Here is a 14,653-nt window from a genome sequence, read left to right on the forward strand (position 1 = left end):
CTTGGTCGGGATGCAGCCCGCACGGTTAAATGGGGATAAATAGGGAATGGGACCAGGAACTCCTTCTTTCCGACATCCACGCGATCCATATGACCCAGCGCGGCGGAGAGCATTTGGAGAAGAACTGTGATGGCACGCCCACCCCGTGCTTTCTACCCGGGTGGACAAGTTGTGTGCTCCGGATGTGTATATATCTGAGGTAGTTCCTCCGTCACATCCTCCCCTCTGTTTGATTTCATTATTTTCCATACCATCTTCACCACCCTCCCCCTCCTCGGCCCCCCATCTTCACCACACAAGTCAAGCCAAACTTGCCCCTCCCCGCAAGATCTAAACCCCCCCCGCAAATTACCCCAACTACTCCTCCAACTTTACCCCACAAACCAAACCCCCCCCCTTCCCTTATCAGTTTATCAAGATGGCCCCCCTCATCACGAACATCTACACGGCCGACCCTTCAGCCCACGTCTTCGAAGGCAAAATCTACATCTACCCCTCCCACGATCGGGAAACCGATATCCAGTTCAACGACAATGGCGACCAATACGACATGGCCGACTACCACGTCTTCTCCACCGAGTCCCTCGACCCCGCCGCCCCTGTAGTCGACCACGGCGTCGTCCTCAAGACAGAAGACATCCCCTGGGTGTCCAAGCAGCTCTGGGCGCCTGACGCGGCCACCAAGAACGGGAAATACTACCTCTACTTCCCCGCCCGCGACAAGGAGGGCATCTTCCGCATCGGTGTCGCGGTCGGGGACCGCCCCGAGGGCCCCTTCACCCCCGACCCGGAGCCCATCAAGGGGTCCTACTCCATCGACCCTGCCACCTTTGTTGACGATGACGGGGAGGCGTATCTCTACTTTGGCGGCCTCTGGGGCGGGCAGCTGCAGTGCTACCAGAAGGGGCACGACGTCTTCGACGCCAGCTGGCAGGGCCCCAAGGAGCCGACGGGCGAGGGCGTCCCCTCCCTCGGTGCCCGCGTTGGCAAGCTGACAGAGGACATGCGCCAGTTCGCCGAGGAGGTCAGGGATGTGGTCATCCTCGCCCCCGAGACCGGCGAGCCCATCCTCGCCGACGACCACGACAGACGCTTCTTTGAGGCGGCGTGGATGCACAAGTACAACGGGAAGTACTACTTCTCTTACTCCACCGGCGACACCCACTACCTCGCCTATGGTGTCGGCGACAGCCCCTACGGTCCCTTCACCTATGGCGGGAGGATTTTGGAGCCAGTGCTGGGCTGGACCACCCATCACTCCATTGTCGAGTTCAAGGGGCGCTGGTGGCTGTTCCACCACGACTGCGAGCTCAGCAAGGGTGTTGACCACTTGCGGTCTGTCAAGGTCAAGGAGATCTTTTATGACAAGGATGGCAAGATTGTTACCGAGAAACCCGAGTAAAAACCGGTGTCTTTTGGATGGCAAAAGTGTAAAAACAGTGAAATAGGCGAAAAGACATCAAGTCAAATATTTTGAAGGGTATAAACTTTTCTAATTGTGATATAGTGTTTTGCTCGTGATATATGCTAAGCTAAGGTAGTGGTGAGGTGACGTGAGGGGATAAGTTCGTGTCTGTGTATGTAGTAGTTGTATAGTTGTAGGGGGGGGGGGAGGGGGTTTGTAAAGCATCGCCATTGTCATCCATCATATCTAACAACACCCAACAAAAGAAATCAACGCTACGCCTACTCCGACTTATTCCTCTTTCCATTCAGTGGTCCATCACACCAGACCTCAACTTGTTCAACGCATCCTCATACTTCCCAGGACTGTGATCAGTCAGCATGCTCGTCCCAAACCTCACCTCCCTGAACCTTTTCTCTACATCCCTCACATACTTCAACACCACTCGGTGGGCTGGTCTTCCCAGATCCTCTCCGCCAATCTCCGGCACCAAAAAGGCATCTCGCCTCAACACCCGTGTGCTCTCCACAACGAACACCTCTCCAGGCGGCAGCAACTTCTGGCTCATCATGCTCGCTCTGAGAACCTTGAGCGCAGCATAAGCCCACTGATCGTCATCCTCCCTCTTGCAAGACTCGCCACCGCTCCCGCTAGAGCCATACCACTTGTCTGCTATCCCTGACTGCAACGCGTCCCAGATTCGCTGTCTGACTTCCACCTTGGCCTCATTGTTGTCTGTCTTGAAGGCCAGCGACACTGCCTGAAAGTCGTGGAGGACTCCCAGTGAAAGATAGGGCACGAGGTCGTTGCCGTTGACAATGCTGGTGATCAGACCGCGAGTAGCTTTGCTCAGAGAAGCCGACATCGTCGAAGGCGGGCCATAGGCGAAAACGTGAACCGGGCGGCCAGCAGGGAGGCATATCTCTTGATGCCGGAAAGCAGTAGTTGTGGTGCCGTCGCCGAGGAGTCGAGTATGAGGGTTGGGTGAGGTGATGAAAGTGGAACTGCTTGGGTGTGGCTCCGAGAGCATGACTCCCAAGAGAGCGGTAACAGCACCGCCAAGGGAGTGACCGGTGAGAACGAGACCGTAATCGGAGAATTCTTCCAGGGCTTGCTTGAGCGTGTTGAGGACCCTGCCGTCGCCGCCATAGAGCAGCCGCTTGGCCGAAGCGTGGACACCTTTGTGGACTTTGTAAGCCTTGCCACGCCAGACAAGGTCATCATAGTCACACGTCATGTCTGCCAAGACATCTTCGAAGCCAAGCGTCCCACGGCAGGCAAGCACAACGGCTTTGGCCTTGTGGTCAAGAGAGATGTAATGAACGAGGGGTACGCCAGTGTTGGTGGAGCCCGTGCCGTCAGAGCCACCTTGGGGGTCGACAAAGGAGGAGAGCAGAATGCTGTTGGCATCGGATTCGGTGTGGTGAGCGAAGCAGCGGAGTTCGTGGTGGGTGTCATCGAGGGCGCGCAAGATGGGCATCTCTTTGGCAATGCCCAGCACTCTGAGGAAGTTTGACCCATAAGAAGCAGAAGCGAATCTCATGTATCGAGTGATGTTGGTCAGAAAATGGTCGTTGGGAAAGATGGTGTCCAGCTTCCCAGCTTTTCGCAGAGTGCCCAACGCCTCGGTATCGCTGTAGGCACTCCTGGACTGGTAGTTTTGGTATGGAACAAGCGAACTTTGCGATTCATTGGCCCTGAGAGTGTAGATGCTGGGCGCATACATGTGAGATTTGACCCGACGATGGTTAGTCCCTGGACCACCAAGCGGACCACCAAGCTCTCTGTCCGACCTCGCCTTCCTAACAACAGGATTGGTTGACGACTTCTCCTGATAAGGTGAGACCGGCCGATAGTCATCCGCGGTTGTGATAGAGAATGTTTCGGTTTGGGAGATGGAAGAGTCCCGACGGCTGTGCACTGAAATATAGCTAGCCCGCGACTCGCTCCTCGGAACACTTCGGCGTGAATCAGCAGTCCCTGGCCGTGATGTTTTTGTCGCTGTTGTCTTCTGTGGCGGCACAATTACAGGCTGTTTTGGAATCAGGGAGGACTGTTTGCTAGGAACTGCTAGATGTGATGGTGGCCTGGCGGGCTTGACAGGCTTCGCAGTTTCCTTGGTCTTCCCGGCGCTGCTCTCTGAGCCAGAATCCTCTCTATTAAAGAGCCGTCCTGGCTTGGTAAACGCGCTTCTGAAACCCCCTTTCTTGGCCGAGGAGCCTATACTAGGACCCGAATCTTCCTTCTGCTGCTTGTAGGAAGGCAGCAATCGGTTGAATGACTGTCTTCCGGAAGAGGAGCTCGGCCTGTCATTGTTTGATGAGGAATCGGTTGGGGGTATCCTTGGTCGCTTCTGATTTGCTGCGTTCTCCACCCCGTGTCTCGATGCAGAAGGTATACGGGATGGTTTGCTGATGGAAGACGGCGATATCGGCGAACCAGAGCCTTGGAAGTTGGGGCGTCGGATAGGTGGTCGTAATTGTTCTCTCGATGACTTAGGAGGGACCGATGGTGGTGGTGGCGGGTCTTCTTCGTCCGTTTCCACGTCTGACGTTCCGGGAGACTCCGTGTCCATCCGTTCCACAAACCCGGGAACCTGGCTGACATCTCCGTGCTCCTTTTGAAACCAGCTTCGCCTCTCGTGACTTCGTGAATGCCGGAACACAAACCGAGAATCAGAGATGCTGTTCTCCGGGCGGCCACGCAGTTGAGTCTGGGACAAGCTGTGGCGAACAGCCCGGGGCTCCTCAATCAGTTCCACGCCAGGAGGTGTGTCAACCCTGATATCCTCATCACCGCCGGTAACCTCCACTGTGATAATCTCGGTCGTGCGAATCTGCCGGGTGATAGACACTCTAGCGTTATCGGGAAGAGACCTCATGATTTGTTGCTCTAGTTGGGCCACAGGAAGGCGACTTCGGTCATCGTCGTTGAGTTCGCCGTTGCTGTTGATGGCGATCACTGTTTCCTTCGACGAGGCCTCCTCGGCGGCGTACGATCCGTTGTGTACTCCATACAGACTCCCCTCATGCACATCAACCCGAACACCATCACTCAGCACTACCACGTCCCACACTACCTCCTCGACCCTCAAGGTACGACTCTCCTCTTCGAGCAGGCGCCGACACCATCTCTGCAGATATGCCATCCCACACAGGCCCAGCATCAAGTCAATCACGCCGACCTTTTCTCCCTGTCTGCCCGTTGCGGGGTTCTGAAACTCGCGACGGATCAAAGTGATGATGCTTGCCATGGCCCGCGATGAATCTGTTGAGCCGAAAAACTGATCCAGGGTCGACAGGAGGAGCTGGGAAGTCTCAGAAAACATGGCGAGCGTTGTACCCGTCATGTGAAAACTGGTTGTGGTCCAAAAGACGATCTGGGTCATGGTCCTGTGCAAGTTTTCAAGGCTCCGTTCAAGTGTAGTTTCAGCATCTGCTCTTCCGAGATCTGTGCCAGAACGCGAGATGACATCTTTTCCAGCTCTGCTGATGATGCCTCCGAGAATACTGCGACCAAGTTCCAGACTCGACAAGGTGGTGAGCTTTGCGGCATCGAAGCCATATCCACCTATTACCGTGCTCATACGTAGAGCTAGACCTGTAGACCGGGTCGCAAAACTGACGACTTTGGCCACCGGGGTTGGCAGAAGGGTCTTCCCAGGATTCGAGGCTGAGATATCGCGAATCTGGGTTCCGATGTCCTCGTCAGGAATCACGGCAAGTCGAGCAGGACCTGCGTCCTCCGGATCCACGTCCATATCGACATCGTCTGTGGCTCCATAGTTTCCAATAATCATCGTTCAGCGCAAGGCAAGAACAGAGGGCGGTATGGGATAGGTGTCAAATTAACAAAGGACGTGAGGGTGATTATATCGCACAGGGCCTCGGCTGGTCATCCCGAGGCAGGCTGGTTCGACGCGCAAGGGATCAACGAAGGGACTTTTCGTAATGTGTTGGGGGACGACAGGAGGGCCAGAAGAGGAGGACCTTCATCATCATGGGCGACGGAGGGGGGGCGAGAGCAAGGAGAAACAGCTATTATTGCTGAACTCTAGGGGAGGAAGAAAAGAGCGGTGGGCGTGGCGAAACAGCTAGAACGGCTGGCCAGCCCTGAGATTGTCACAATTATGCGTTCCATGATAGTGCTGGAAACATTCCACAGCGTCACTGGGCTCTGCATTTCTGTGGCCCCCAAAGGCTAATTTGGCATGTGATGACGTGGGGACGGTCATCTGCCGGTCGCTAGGGGCGCCATAGCGGCATTAGCGAGCAGACTCCAACTGCCAAACAGCACCCAACCCAGCTAACCCCGCCTTTCGCACTCCACTGTCTCCAGCAACGCGGGGCAGATGTGGCGGGTATCGATGCACAAATGTTGGGCTGATGAGTTGGAGATTGGCTTTGACCGGCGCTGCGGTCCTCTCTACATCACTTCATCATGACCGCCAGAAACAGGCACTCAAAAGTCGGCAAGACTCCACGGCCATGGGCTGCCCTCTTTTGTTCTCTCTGCGGGGCCATCAAGACGGATGCAAAAGCATAGGAGGAGGAGGAGGAGGAGGAGGAGGAGGAGCGAGCACTCGCCCATCCAAGCTTTTACACATGAACGGTCAAGCCTCTAATGCGGTACGCCTACAGTGTTCCTTTCCCGGCGGACTGGGTCGGGGCCATAGCACAAATCAACGACAAACTACTTTGGTTCGTGAGAGGTCAATTCCAGGTTGGGCTGGGTGTTTTCTTATCGATCTGTTGTCCCAGGTTCGTGGTGGGAGCTAGGTAGCCAGCTGGTGGGTTTCCCAACAGCAGGCGATCCCGCTTTCTTATCGCTGTGCAACAAACAGGACTGGCCCGAACCGTTCCCGAGCCCTTGAATCGGAAGCGCTTACCTAGCGGCTGGTCCACGCCATTGACCATTGACCACACATCGATTCCGCATCCGCATTCCCTTTCGTGATCCATCTTTGTTCTCACTGAGCCGACAACGTTCGCTTTCAGTCTTTGCACCAACCGGTAGGAGAACCTCCCCCACGGAGTTCCGTACGTCTTCTCCTCTCTTACGACTTACCTTCCTCAATTCGACAAACTGTACCATCTTGTCGCCGTTTGGTCCGACATCGCTCGATCGATCCAGCCCAACGCCCGTAGCCAGAACACGCAGACGATCACTTTCACAATGAGCACCCAAGATCTTTTCTCGGCCGATCTCCTTTCTCCCAGTGTCCAGGCTGAGCTCCCAGAGGGTTACAAGCTCCGCGCGCTTCGGTCAGAAGACTACGAGCATGGCTTTCTCGACTGTCTTCGAGTCCTGACAACCGTGGGGGATATCTCCCGGCAGGAGTTTGACGAACGCTACCAGTGGCTGGCCAAGCAAGACGGCACTTACTTTATTCTCGTGATTGAAGATACCAACCTCAACCCACCCAGGATCGTGGGTACCGGTGCGCTGATCGTGGAGCGCAAGTTGTGAGTAACCTATCACCCCGAAGCCGTCTCGCACCATCGTCCCAGCAGCAGGGATGGGCTAACGTGGTCGTTGCACTCCAGCATTCACGGCCTTGGGAAGGTCGGACACATCGAAGACATCGCTGTTGCGAAGGACCAACAAGGGAAGAAACTGGGTCTTAGAATTATCCAGGCTCTCGACTTCATCGCCAGAGAGACGGGTTGCTACAAGACAATCCTGGACTGCAGCGAGCACAATGAGGGCTTCTATGTCAAGTGTGGATTTAAGAGAGCGGGGCTCGAGATGGCCCATTATCACAACAAATAATGTTTGTTTCGCAAGATATCTTTTGTTTTTTTCTCGGAGAAGCTGCTGACTGGGAGGCGGGGGGGGGTCGGGATTGTTCAGCAGCTCAAATGTCAAGAACCCAACCTCTGACGTCGGCCCATTCCAAAATACTTGGGGGGCGGAGTACGGCTGGTGTTTGCAACCCCACGGAGCTTGGCACCGAGACTGCCACACTGTCCAGGAACGATCAACGATCTATCGGTAATGTCACGACGACACGATATGTCGGACATACGCTACCATTTTGGCGCACAAAGGGCGGCACATTGATATCATATGTTCCCTGTCAACACCTGCTGAAGTTAGCACAGTATCATGAAGCCAGCGTTGTTGTTTCATTCCGTTGTGATGTAACCAGAAGTCTAGATTGGCGTGCTTGTGTTTCGGTATTGACAATACGCAGTTCTTGTACAGCCAGACTCGACGGATGCCGGTGTGCCCATTCAGACAAGCGAGACATGTCGGCATGAGAAGATGTTTTCCGTAGCACGACTTTGTTTTGACGATTGGAGCCAGTCTCGTCAGAAGCAGAGACCAAGGACGCAGTCGAGATTGGTGCAACCCCGCGCGGAATCAAAGGCCCCGTTGGCCCTGTCGGCGGCAGTTAGCACGCTGCCACAATGGCCCTACCGTTACACTAACACCAGGGCCCCCTTTCTCACACTTGGGACACATCCATCGGCCCTGTGGCATGTGATTCTGGGCGGTCTCGAAGGGAAACAACACAACCCATCCACCACCAGCAGGCCAACTCGACACACACCACGTCCTGACTGGTTGGTCGGCCATTTCTGCTGCAGGCTCAGCAGTTCAAACGCCGAACTCTGCTCTTCTGACACCCCACCGGACTTCCTTTAGTGGACTTTCTTATTCCCCAATTCCGCGTTATCCAATGGTGATCGACACAGGCGTCTGTTGTGCAGCCATGAAGGATGGTCCGCTGAGCACCGCGAATGCTTCTTGTCCTCGGAGATGGGCCAGGAATGGGCTGGCTCTACGCAGGTTCGGCCTTCGACGGGTTGATTCAGCTCCGCCAGGTGCATCCCGGCTTTTCCTGGTCTGGAAGGTTGGATGTCGGTTCCCCAGGTGAATGCGAAAAAGGTGACCATTGACGGGCCGGAAGCCATTCCATCTGACCACCTTCCAGTCACCTATGCGACCTTGCCTTGCCTTGCTCTTGTGCACCTTGCAATTTTGGGTGATCTATATATGTTCAGGTGTTCCCCGTCTTCTGTTTATTGACGCTTTCTTTCGAAGTTATCAAGCAAGCTCACAGCAGTTTCAAGTCCTCGCTACCACAACAGCTTTTACGCATATAAACATCACACACATAACCGTCTCACCAACTTCGCCCGTACCCGACTCATAGATACAACCCGTCAGCCTAGCCGCTTACCTACCGTTCGGACTACGGATATTCCCCAAGACCAAACCCGACAGATCATTCATATTAACCAAAATGGGCGTCGTTGCTGAGGATCTCAACGCTACCGTCGCCCGTGTGCGCATTGCTCTGATTCAGTCGCAGTCAGTGGTCCCTTCTATATATGTTGTGGCATGTCTCCTGTGCTGACACCTTGTTAAAAGAGTCCGTGATCAAGCAACCTCCCCCGTCAGGAGAGCCCGCAGAAGATCGACTACTACCGCTGTGTACGCTGGATCCAAGGACGGAGTGCCAGTTTTCTCCAAGCAGAAGGTTGTCAGAGTGATCTAACTCTTTTATTTGGTTTATTTTGTACTTTATTGCATTGCATTGCGGGCTGCTCTCTGGGGTCTTTTTTTTCTTTTTTTCTTTTTCTTCTCATCATTTGTGTTGAACTTGACAAAAACTTTCGGATATCAAAATCGAGCCACATCAACAACCATGTCTCCTCACTCTGTCCCGGCGAAGAAGAACATCGGGGGTATCTCGGGGGTGGATGGCACGGGGGAACAGCGAGAATGGCTGATGGGCCGGGAGGCGTTTGAGGCCACGATGCCGCATCATGAGGGGATCAAGGCGTTGTGGGAGACGAAGTGGAGGTTTCCCGTAAGTTCCTGTTTACCAAATAAACGACGATCACACCCACCACCCCGGGCATGTTTTGACGAGTGGGGAAGTGCACCAAGTCCCTCTACCCCTTCCACGACGGCCGATTCTCCGACTTTGAACCCATCTTCCAGTCTCTCATCGCGCGCAACGTCAACGATGGGACCTCAGCCGAGTACACCTCTTCCTTCATCCCCACGGCCGACAACCTCGAACGACAGGGCGATGAGCTTCTCGCCCAAGGCAACAAGACCAAGGCCTCGGAGCTGTACCTGAGGGCCTGTACCGTGTTGAGGATCGCCAGGTTCCCGTATATTGCCTCTTTTCCCGACGTGACGGACAAGACAAAGTGGGAGGCGTGGGAGAAGCAAAAGGCGACGTATGCCAAGGCGGGGAAGACGTGGGAGAGCCCGTTGGAGGAGGTGGTTGTGCCTCATTCCCAGGCCAAGGGGAGGGATAGGAAGGATATTCCTGTCTACGTTCGGGTTCCCGACGGGAAGACGGGGCCGTTTCCTGCTGTTGTTCTCATGACTGGGTTGGATGGGTACCGGCCTGACAATACCGTTCGGTGTGAGGAGTTTTTGGCTCGGGGGTGGGCAGCTGTTGTTGTGGAGATTCCTGGGACGGCGGACTGCCCGGCTGATAGTGCCGATCCTGAGAGCCCGGATAGGCTGTGGAGTTCGTTGCTGGATTGGATGGCGAAAGAGGGGAGGTTTGATATGAAGAAGGTCATGGTCTGGGGATTGAGTAGCGGGGGCTATTATGCCGTGCGGGTGGCGCATACGCACAAGGAGAGGATCATTGGGAGTGTTGCTCAGGGGGCGGGGGTTCATTACTTTTATGATAGGGAGTGGCTGGAGCGGGCGGATGGGCATGAGTATCCCTTCAAGTTGACGCCGGCGATGGCGCATAAGCATGGGTTTGGGAGCGTGGACGAGTATAAGGAGAAGGTGCAGAAGAAGTTTTCGTTGTTGGAGACGGGGATTCTGAAGATGGAGAGCGCGAGGTTGTTGTTGATCAATGTGAGCTTTTACATGCCTCTCCCCTCGAGCATGAAACTAACAAAAGAACAGGGCACGCTGGACGGTCTCATGCCTATCGAGGACTCGATGATGCTGTTTGAGCATGGCTCGCCCAAGGAGGCCAGGTTCTTCGCCAACGCTCTGCATATGGGCTACCCGATGGCCAACAGCTCGGTGTACCCCTGGATGGAGTCTGTGATGAAGTCGGTTCAGGGATCAAAGTGAGGGAATCAGAGGTCTATTCGCTAGGGTTTTGGCTTGAGTCTGCTTCGTATTTCATACTCACGAATTATAAAGTTGGTGATTACCGACCCATCCATCCGCCGTCGACAACGAGGACATGACCGCTCACATATGCACTTGCTTTGCTGGCTAGATATACGGCTGTCCCTTTGAAGTCTTCAGGGGTGCCCCACTGCATGGTTGTCAGTTATTGCCCAGGTATTATGGTGGGTGTACTTACCCTTCCGGCCGGTATCCTCGCGCTGATACTCGCCAGCCTCTGCTTGTCGTTCAGCAGCGCAGTGTTCATTTCCGTCTCGATGTATCCAGGCGCAATGGCGTTCACCGTGATTCCCTTGGATGTCCACTCGTTGGCAAAGCTCTTGGTGAGCTGCCCAACAGCTCCTTTCGAAGCAGCATAAGCCGGCACGGTGAGTCCTCCCTGGAAGGTGAGCAGAGAAGCAAAGTTGATGATGGATCCCTTGCGGCCAGTGACGGGCGAGGGCTCAAGCGTCAACATGTGAGCACCAATATCCCGACAGAGGGTAAAGACGCTGTTGAGGTTGACCTGAATGACTTCGTTAAAGTCCTCATCTGGGAACTCCTCGCAGGGGTACCGCCGCTGGATGCCGGCGCAATTGACCAGTATGCGTATTTCCCGGCCCTCGTCTAGTAGCTCGGGAACGATCCTCTTCACCTCTGCAGGAGAACTGAGGTCTGCCGCAACGACTGTAACTCTGCGCCCCAGTTTCCGGATGGCGGTTGCTGTCTCTTCGTCCTTTGCATTTCTCTGAGTGATACGTCAGTCCAGGTTCGAGACTGGGGGTTTCCGTCATGCTGAGGAGAGGCACCTGGACCAAAATGACATCTGCACCGGCTTCGGCGAGTGCAATGGCGACAGCTTGCCCGATACCCCGCGTTCCGCCGGTCACGAGGGCAGTGTGATCTTTGAGGGAAAACATGGCGTTAGGCTGTCCGTATCGCTCACAGACTCGGCCAGGGAGATGGATGTACAGGATGTGCAGTCAAACTTTCAGCCTGCTGCAAGGGAAGGGATGCCTCAAGGTAGAGAGGCCAGACTGTGACCCCTCCCCCACCTGTCTACTTTACACCCGCAGCTCTTGTTCGTTCGACACCAGCCGTCATCGGATGGGACCTCCCATTCTTCTCGCTCTGCCCCACGTCCCTGGTTCTCGGTATGTTTGTGTCACTTTCTACGGATAGGCGCATGGAAGGTCCAGGTAATCTGCAACATCTCATGATTGTGTTTGCTTTTTTTTTTTTTGTTTTTTTTTTTGTTTTTTTTTGTCGATGATGACTGGTTGTGATCCTCCATCATGACCAATAGTCGATCACATGGCCGCTCCCACTTGCTGCGAGTGGGCGGTACAAGTGGAGATGTTGGGCAGGGAGGTTTGATTCGCCGTTGGGCTGCCTGAGCTCGAGGGGTTCCTTTGATATTTATTTATCCTATCGTTTTCCTGGGCGATGTTGATCATTCTCATCATGCCTTGGAAGATCTGGTCACATCTTTCACCATATACCTCGTGTCTCCTCAGCCATAGTTACCTACCGATTTGACTTGGACCTCAACACCAACAACCATGTCCACTGAAGTCAAAACCTCGGTCCTCTATGGGGCTAAAGACCTCCGTCTTGTAAGTCTCCTTTTTCCCCTCTGTTCTTGCGAAGGCTTCTGCTGACATGGCAGGAAACCCGCCCGCTTCCACCCCTCACGCCAAACGACGTCCGCGTCACCGTCAAAGCCACCGGCCTCTGCGGCTCAGACCTTCACTATTACAACCACTTCCGCAATGGCGACATCCTTGTCCGCGAGCCTCTGACTCTAGGCCACGAGTCGGCCGGAATCGTCACCGCTGTCGGCTCAGCCGTCACCAATCTGTCCCCCGGAGACAAGGTGGCTCTTGAAGTTGGACAACCGTGTGAATCATGCAATCTTTGTCTTCGAGGGAGGTACAACATATGCCCCGAGATGAAGTTCCGCTCTTCCGCCAAGGCGTGGCCTCATGCCCAGGGGACGCTGCAGGAGGAGATTGTACACCCCCGGAAGTGGTGCCATAAACTACCCGAGGGAGTGAGCTTGGAGGATGGAGCACTGGTTGAGCCGATGGCTGTTGCTCTTCACGCGCTGCAGAGGGCAAAGTTGGAGGAAGGGGCAAAGGTTTTGGTCTTTGGGGCTGGGACGGTGGGCTTGCTTTGCGCGGGCGTTAGTAAAGTTGTGAGTAAGGCCAGTGTGATTATTGCGGATATTCAGGAGGAGAGGGTCAAGTTCGCGACCGAGAATGGGTTTGCGGATGAGGGGGTGGTCGTGCCAATGAAGAGGCCGGAGACGATAGAGGAGAAGCTGGTGTTTGCGAGGGAGGTGGCGGAGATGGTAGGGGAGAAAATGGGACAGGCGGATGGGACGTTTGAGTGTACGGGGGTGGAGAGCTGTCTGCAGGCTGCCATCTTTGTGAGTCCCGAAGTCTTGACCTCGTTGCGTTTTGCTGACATCAAGCAGGCCACGGCTCCAGGAGGCAAAGTCATGATCATCGGCATGGGCAACCCAGTTCAGACTCTTCCCATCTCAGCAGCCTCGATCCGAGAGGTCGACCTCGTTGGAGTCTTCAGATATGCAAATGCTTACACAAAAGTCATTGAGCTGCTCGCTAATGGTCTTCGATCAAAGTTGCCTGGGTTAAATCACCTGATCACGCAACGCTTCACAGGTATTGAGAACATACCCAAAGCGTTTGGAATGGCGGGTCGAGTCAAAGACGACGAGGGAAGATTGGTGATCAAGGTGCTGGTCAATATGTAATTCTGAGATCTCTAGAAACGTCTGAATACCCATACCCTTTCCGCTCACCAGATCACTGCTTGTCTGGGAAACCAAAGTTGACACCGAATGGCGGGTACACAAACCGCTGCCACTTCTTCTCCGCAACCAGCTTGTCAGAGTACGCCTTCAGCTCAGCCTGGTCCTCCTCATCCAGGTCGATCAGAGACTCGATGTTCTCTTTGATGCGCTCGGGGGTGACGGACTTGGCGAGCACGGTGCTGCCTCTCGGGCCTGTTTCTCACTGTCAGCCTCTCACGTCTTCAAAAACACTGGGCGTGGGGACAAACCATGGTAACTCAGCAGGACCGAGCTCGGCTTCACGCCATGCTTCTCCGCAATCTTGACCACCGGCTCGGCGCTCAACAGCGGTCCACCAGTTGACCCCAGGGGGCTGTACGCCATGATGTGAATTCCCTTTTCCTTGCAAAGGTCGACGATCTCCTGCTGGGGAAGACCGGGGTGGTTCTCGATTTGGTTGACGGCTGGGATGACTGTGGCGTGGGGGAGGAGCTGTTCAAGGTAGAGCTTGGAGTACTGTTTTTTCTCTTTAGCAACGGGAACTCGGGAGAGGGAGGGTAAGGCCGGGGGTGGGGGGTATATACGTTGGAAACACCGATGGCCTTTGTCTTGCCCGTCTTCAGCAGCGCCTCCATCTGCTTCCAGGTATCAACATGGTTGTACCCCTGGATGATGTCGCGGCTCCCGTCCGGTTTGGTGGGGAACCGGTCGTGGTTACCTATCTCCGATCAACATCAAACCCCTGGTCTCACCTGCCCCGAAGCCGTACTCACCCTCAGGATTCATCAGCAGCGGCCAGTGAACCAGGAACATATCAACGTAATCCAACCCCAGACTCTTCAAGCTCTTGTCCAATCCTTCCTCGACGCGGGTGTTGTACGTAGTCCAGACTTTGCTCACGACAAAGATGTCCTCTCGTTTCACTTTGCCGGCGGAAAAGGCCTCTGCGAGCCCCTGGCCGACTTCATCTTCGTTGGCGTAGCAGTAGGCGCCGTCGATGAGCGTGTAGCCGTTTTGGAGGGCGTAGGAGACGGCGGAGGCTACCTGGCCTGGGGGCGACTGCCAGGTTCCCAGGCCGATGGACGGGATTTTGGCGCCGGTGTTGAGGGTGAAGTGTTTGGGGGGCATTTTGGGATTTGTCCTGAGGTGAGATAAGTGACGGACGAATAGGCGAGACAGTTTGATTCTGGGCAAAAAAAAAAAAAAAAAAAAAAAAAAAAAAAAAAAAAAAGAGGAATTGAGAAACAGCTTTGGACTGGAAGTAAAATACAGATCAAGGAGTGTTCAACACGGCTAAGTAGCAGCAGGTATCCAGCTTATAC

The 14,653-nt window shown here is 54.7% G+C and overlaps 9 protein-coding genes across 9 annotated transcripts; 6 read left to right on the forward strand and 3 right to left on the reverse strand.

Annotated features, from left to right (window-relative positions):
• Positions 1-418: 418 nt before the first annotated feature.
• On the forward strand, positions 419-1,402 carry QC763_121018 (uncharacterized protein; the record flags this gene model as incomplete). Its single annotated transcript, XM_062908691.1, has 1 exon — positions 419-1,402. One exon carries the CDS (start codon positions 419-421, stop codon positions 1,400-1,402), a length of 984 nt encoding a protein of 327 aa, XP_062771810.1.
• A 310-nt stretch (positions 1,403-1,712) lies between these two features.
• On the reverse strand, positions 1,713-5,204 carry QC763_121020 (uncharacterized protein; the record flags this gene model as incomplete). Its single annotated transcript, XM_062908692.1, has 1 exon — positions 1,713-5,204. One exon carries the CDS (start codon positions 5,202-5,204, stop codon positions 1,713-1,715), a length of 3,492 nt encoding a protein of 1,163 aa, XP_062771811.1.
• Positions 5,205-6,305: 1,101 nt separating this feature from the next.
• GNA1 (Glucosamine-phosphate N-acetyltransferase-like protein) lies at positions 6,306-7,177 on the forward strand (the record flags this gene model as incomplete). Its single annotated transcript, XM_062908693.1, has 2 exons — positions 6,306-6,870; positions 6,952-7,177. Exons 1-2 carry the CDS (start codon positions 6,581-6,583, stop codon positions 7,175-7,177), a joined length of 516 nt encoding a protein of 171 aa, XP_062771812.1. The 5' UTR covers positions 6,306-6,580.
• Positions 7,178-8,657: 1,480 nt separating this feature from the next.
• QC763_121040 (uncharacterized protein) lies at positions 8,658-8,912 on the forward strand (the record flags this gene model as incomplete). The annotated part of the gene is made up of 2 exons (XM_062908694.1): positions 8,658-8,725; positions 8,786-8,912. The coding sequence occupies 2 exons, from the start codon at positions 8,658-8,660 to the stop codon at positions 8,910-8,912; spliced, it is 195 nt and encodes a 64-aa protein (XP_062771813.1).
• Positions 8,913-9,754: 842 nt separating this feature from the next.
• On the forward strand, positions 9,755-10,474 carry QC763_121050 (uncharacterized protein; the record flags this gene model as incomplete). Its single annotated transcript, XM_062908695.1, has 2 exons — positions 9,755-10,249; positions 10,301-10,474. 2 exons carry the CDS (start codon positions 9,755-9,757, stop codon positions 10,472-10,474), a joined length of 669 nt encoding a protein of 222 aa, XP_062771814.1.
• A 79-nt stretch (positions 10,475-10,553) lies between these two features.
• QC763_0024880 (uncharacterized protein) lies at positions 10,554-11,561 on the reverse strand (the record flags this gene model as incomplete). Its single annotated transcript, XM_062905432.1, has 3 exons — positions 11,323-11,561; positions 10,713-11,261; positions 10,554-10,664 (listed from the first exon to the last, which is right to left on the reverse strand). The coding sequence occupies exons 1-3, from the start codon at positions 11,431-11,433 to the stop codon at positions 10,554-10,556; spliced, it is 771 nt and encodes a 256-aa protein (XP_062771815.1). The 5' UTR covers positions 11,434-11,561.
• On the forward strand, positions 10,807-11,144 carry QC763_0024890 (uncharacterized protein; the record flags this gene model as incomplete). The annotated part of the gene is given in 3 exon segments (XM_062905433.1): positions 10,807-10,857; positions 10,874-10,902; positions 10,964-11,144. 3 exon segments carry the CDS (start codon positions 10,807-10,809, stop codon positions 11,142-11,144), a joined length of 261 nt encoding a protein of 86 aa, XP_062771816.1.
• Positions 11,562-11,728: 167 nt separating the features above from the next.
• QC763_121070 (uncharacterized protein) lies at positions 11,729-13,334 on the forward strand. The gene is made up of 3 exons (XM_062908696.1): positions 11,729-12,129; positions 12,183-12,944; positions 12,993-13,334. The coding sequence occupies exons 1-3, from the start codon at positions 12,076-12,078 to the stop codon at positions 13,290-13,292; spliced, it is 1,116 nt and encodes a 371-aa protein (XP_062771817.1). The 5' UTR covers positions 11,729-12,075; the 3' UTR covers positions 13,293-13,334.
• GAR1_1 (H/ACA snoRNP pseudouridylase subunit) lies at positions 13,306-14,527 on the reverse strand. Its single transcript, XM_062908697.1, has 4 exons — positions 14,105-14,527; positions 13,916-14,049; positions 13,601-13,847; positions 13,306-13,544 (listed from the first exon to the last, which is right to left on the reverse strand). Exons 1-4 carry the CDS (start codon positions 14,457-14,459, stop codon positions 13,345-13,347), a joined length of 936 nt encoding a protein of 311 aa, XP_062771818.1. The 5' UTR covers positions 14,460-14,527; the 3' UTR covers positions 13,306-13,344.
• Positions 14,528-14,653: the final 126 nt, after the last annotated feature.

Source organism: Podospora pseudopauciseta, chromosome 1, assembly GCF_035222475.1.
Source record: "Podospora pseudopauciseta strain CBS 411.78 chromosome 1, whole genome shotgun sequence".
In the NCBI taxonomy this organism is placed as follows: Eukaryota; Fungi; Ascomycota; class Sordariomycetes; order Sordariales; family Podosporaceae; genus Podospora; species Podospora pseudopauciseta.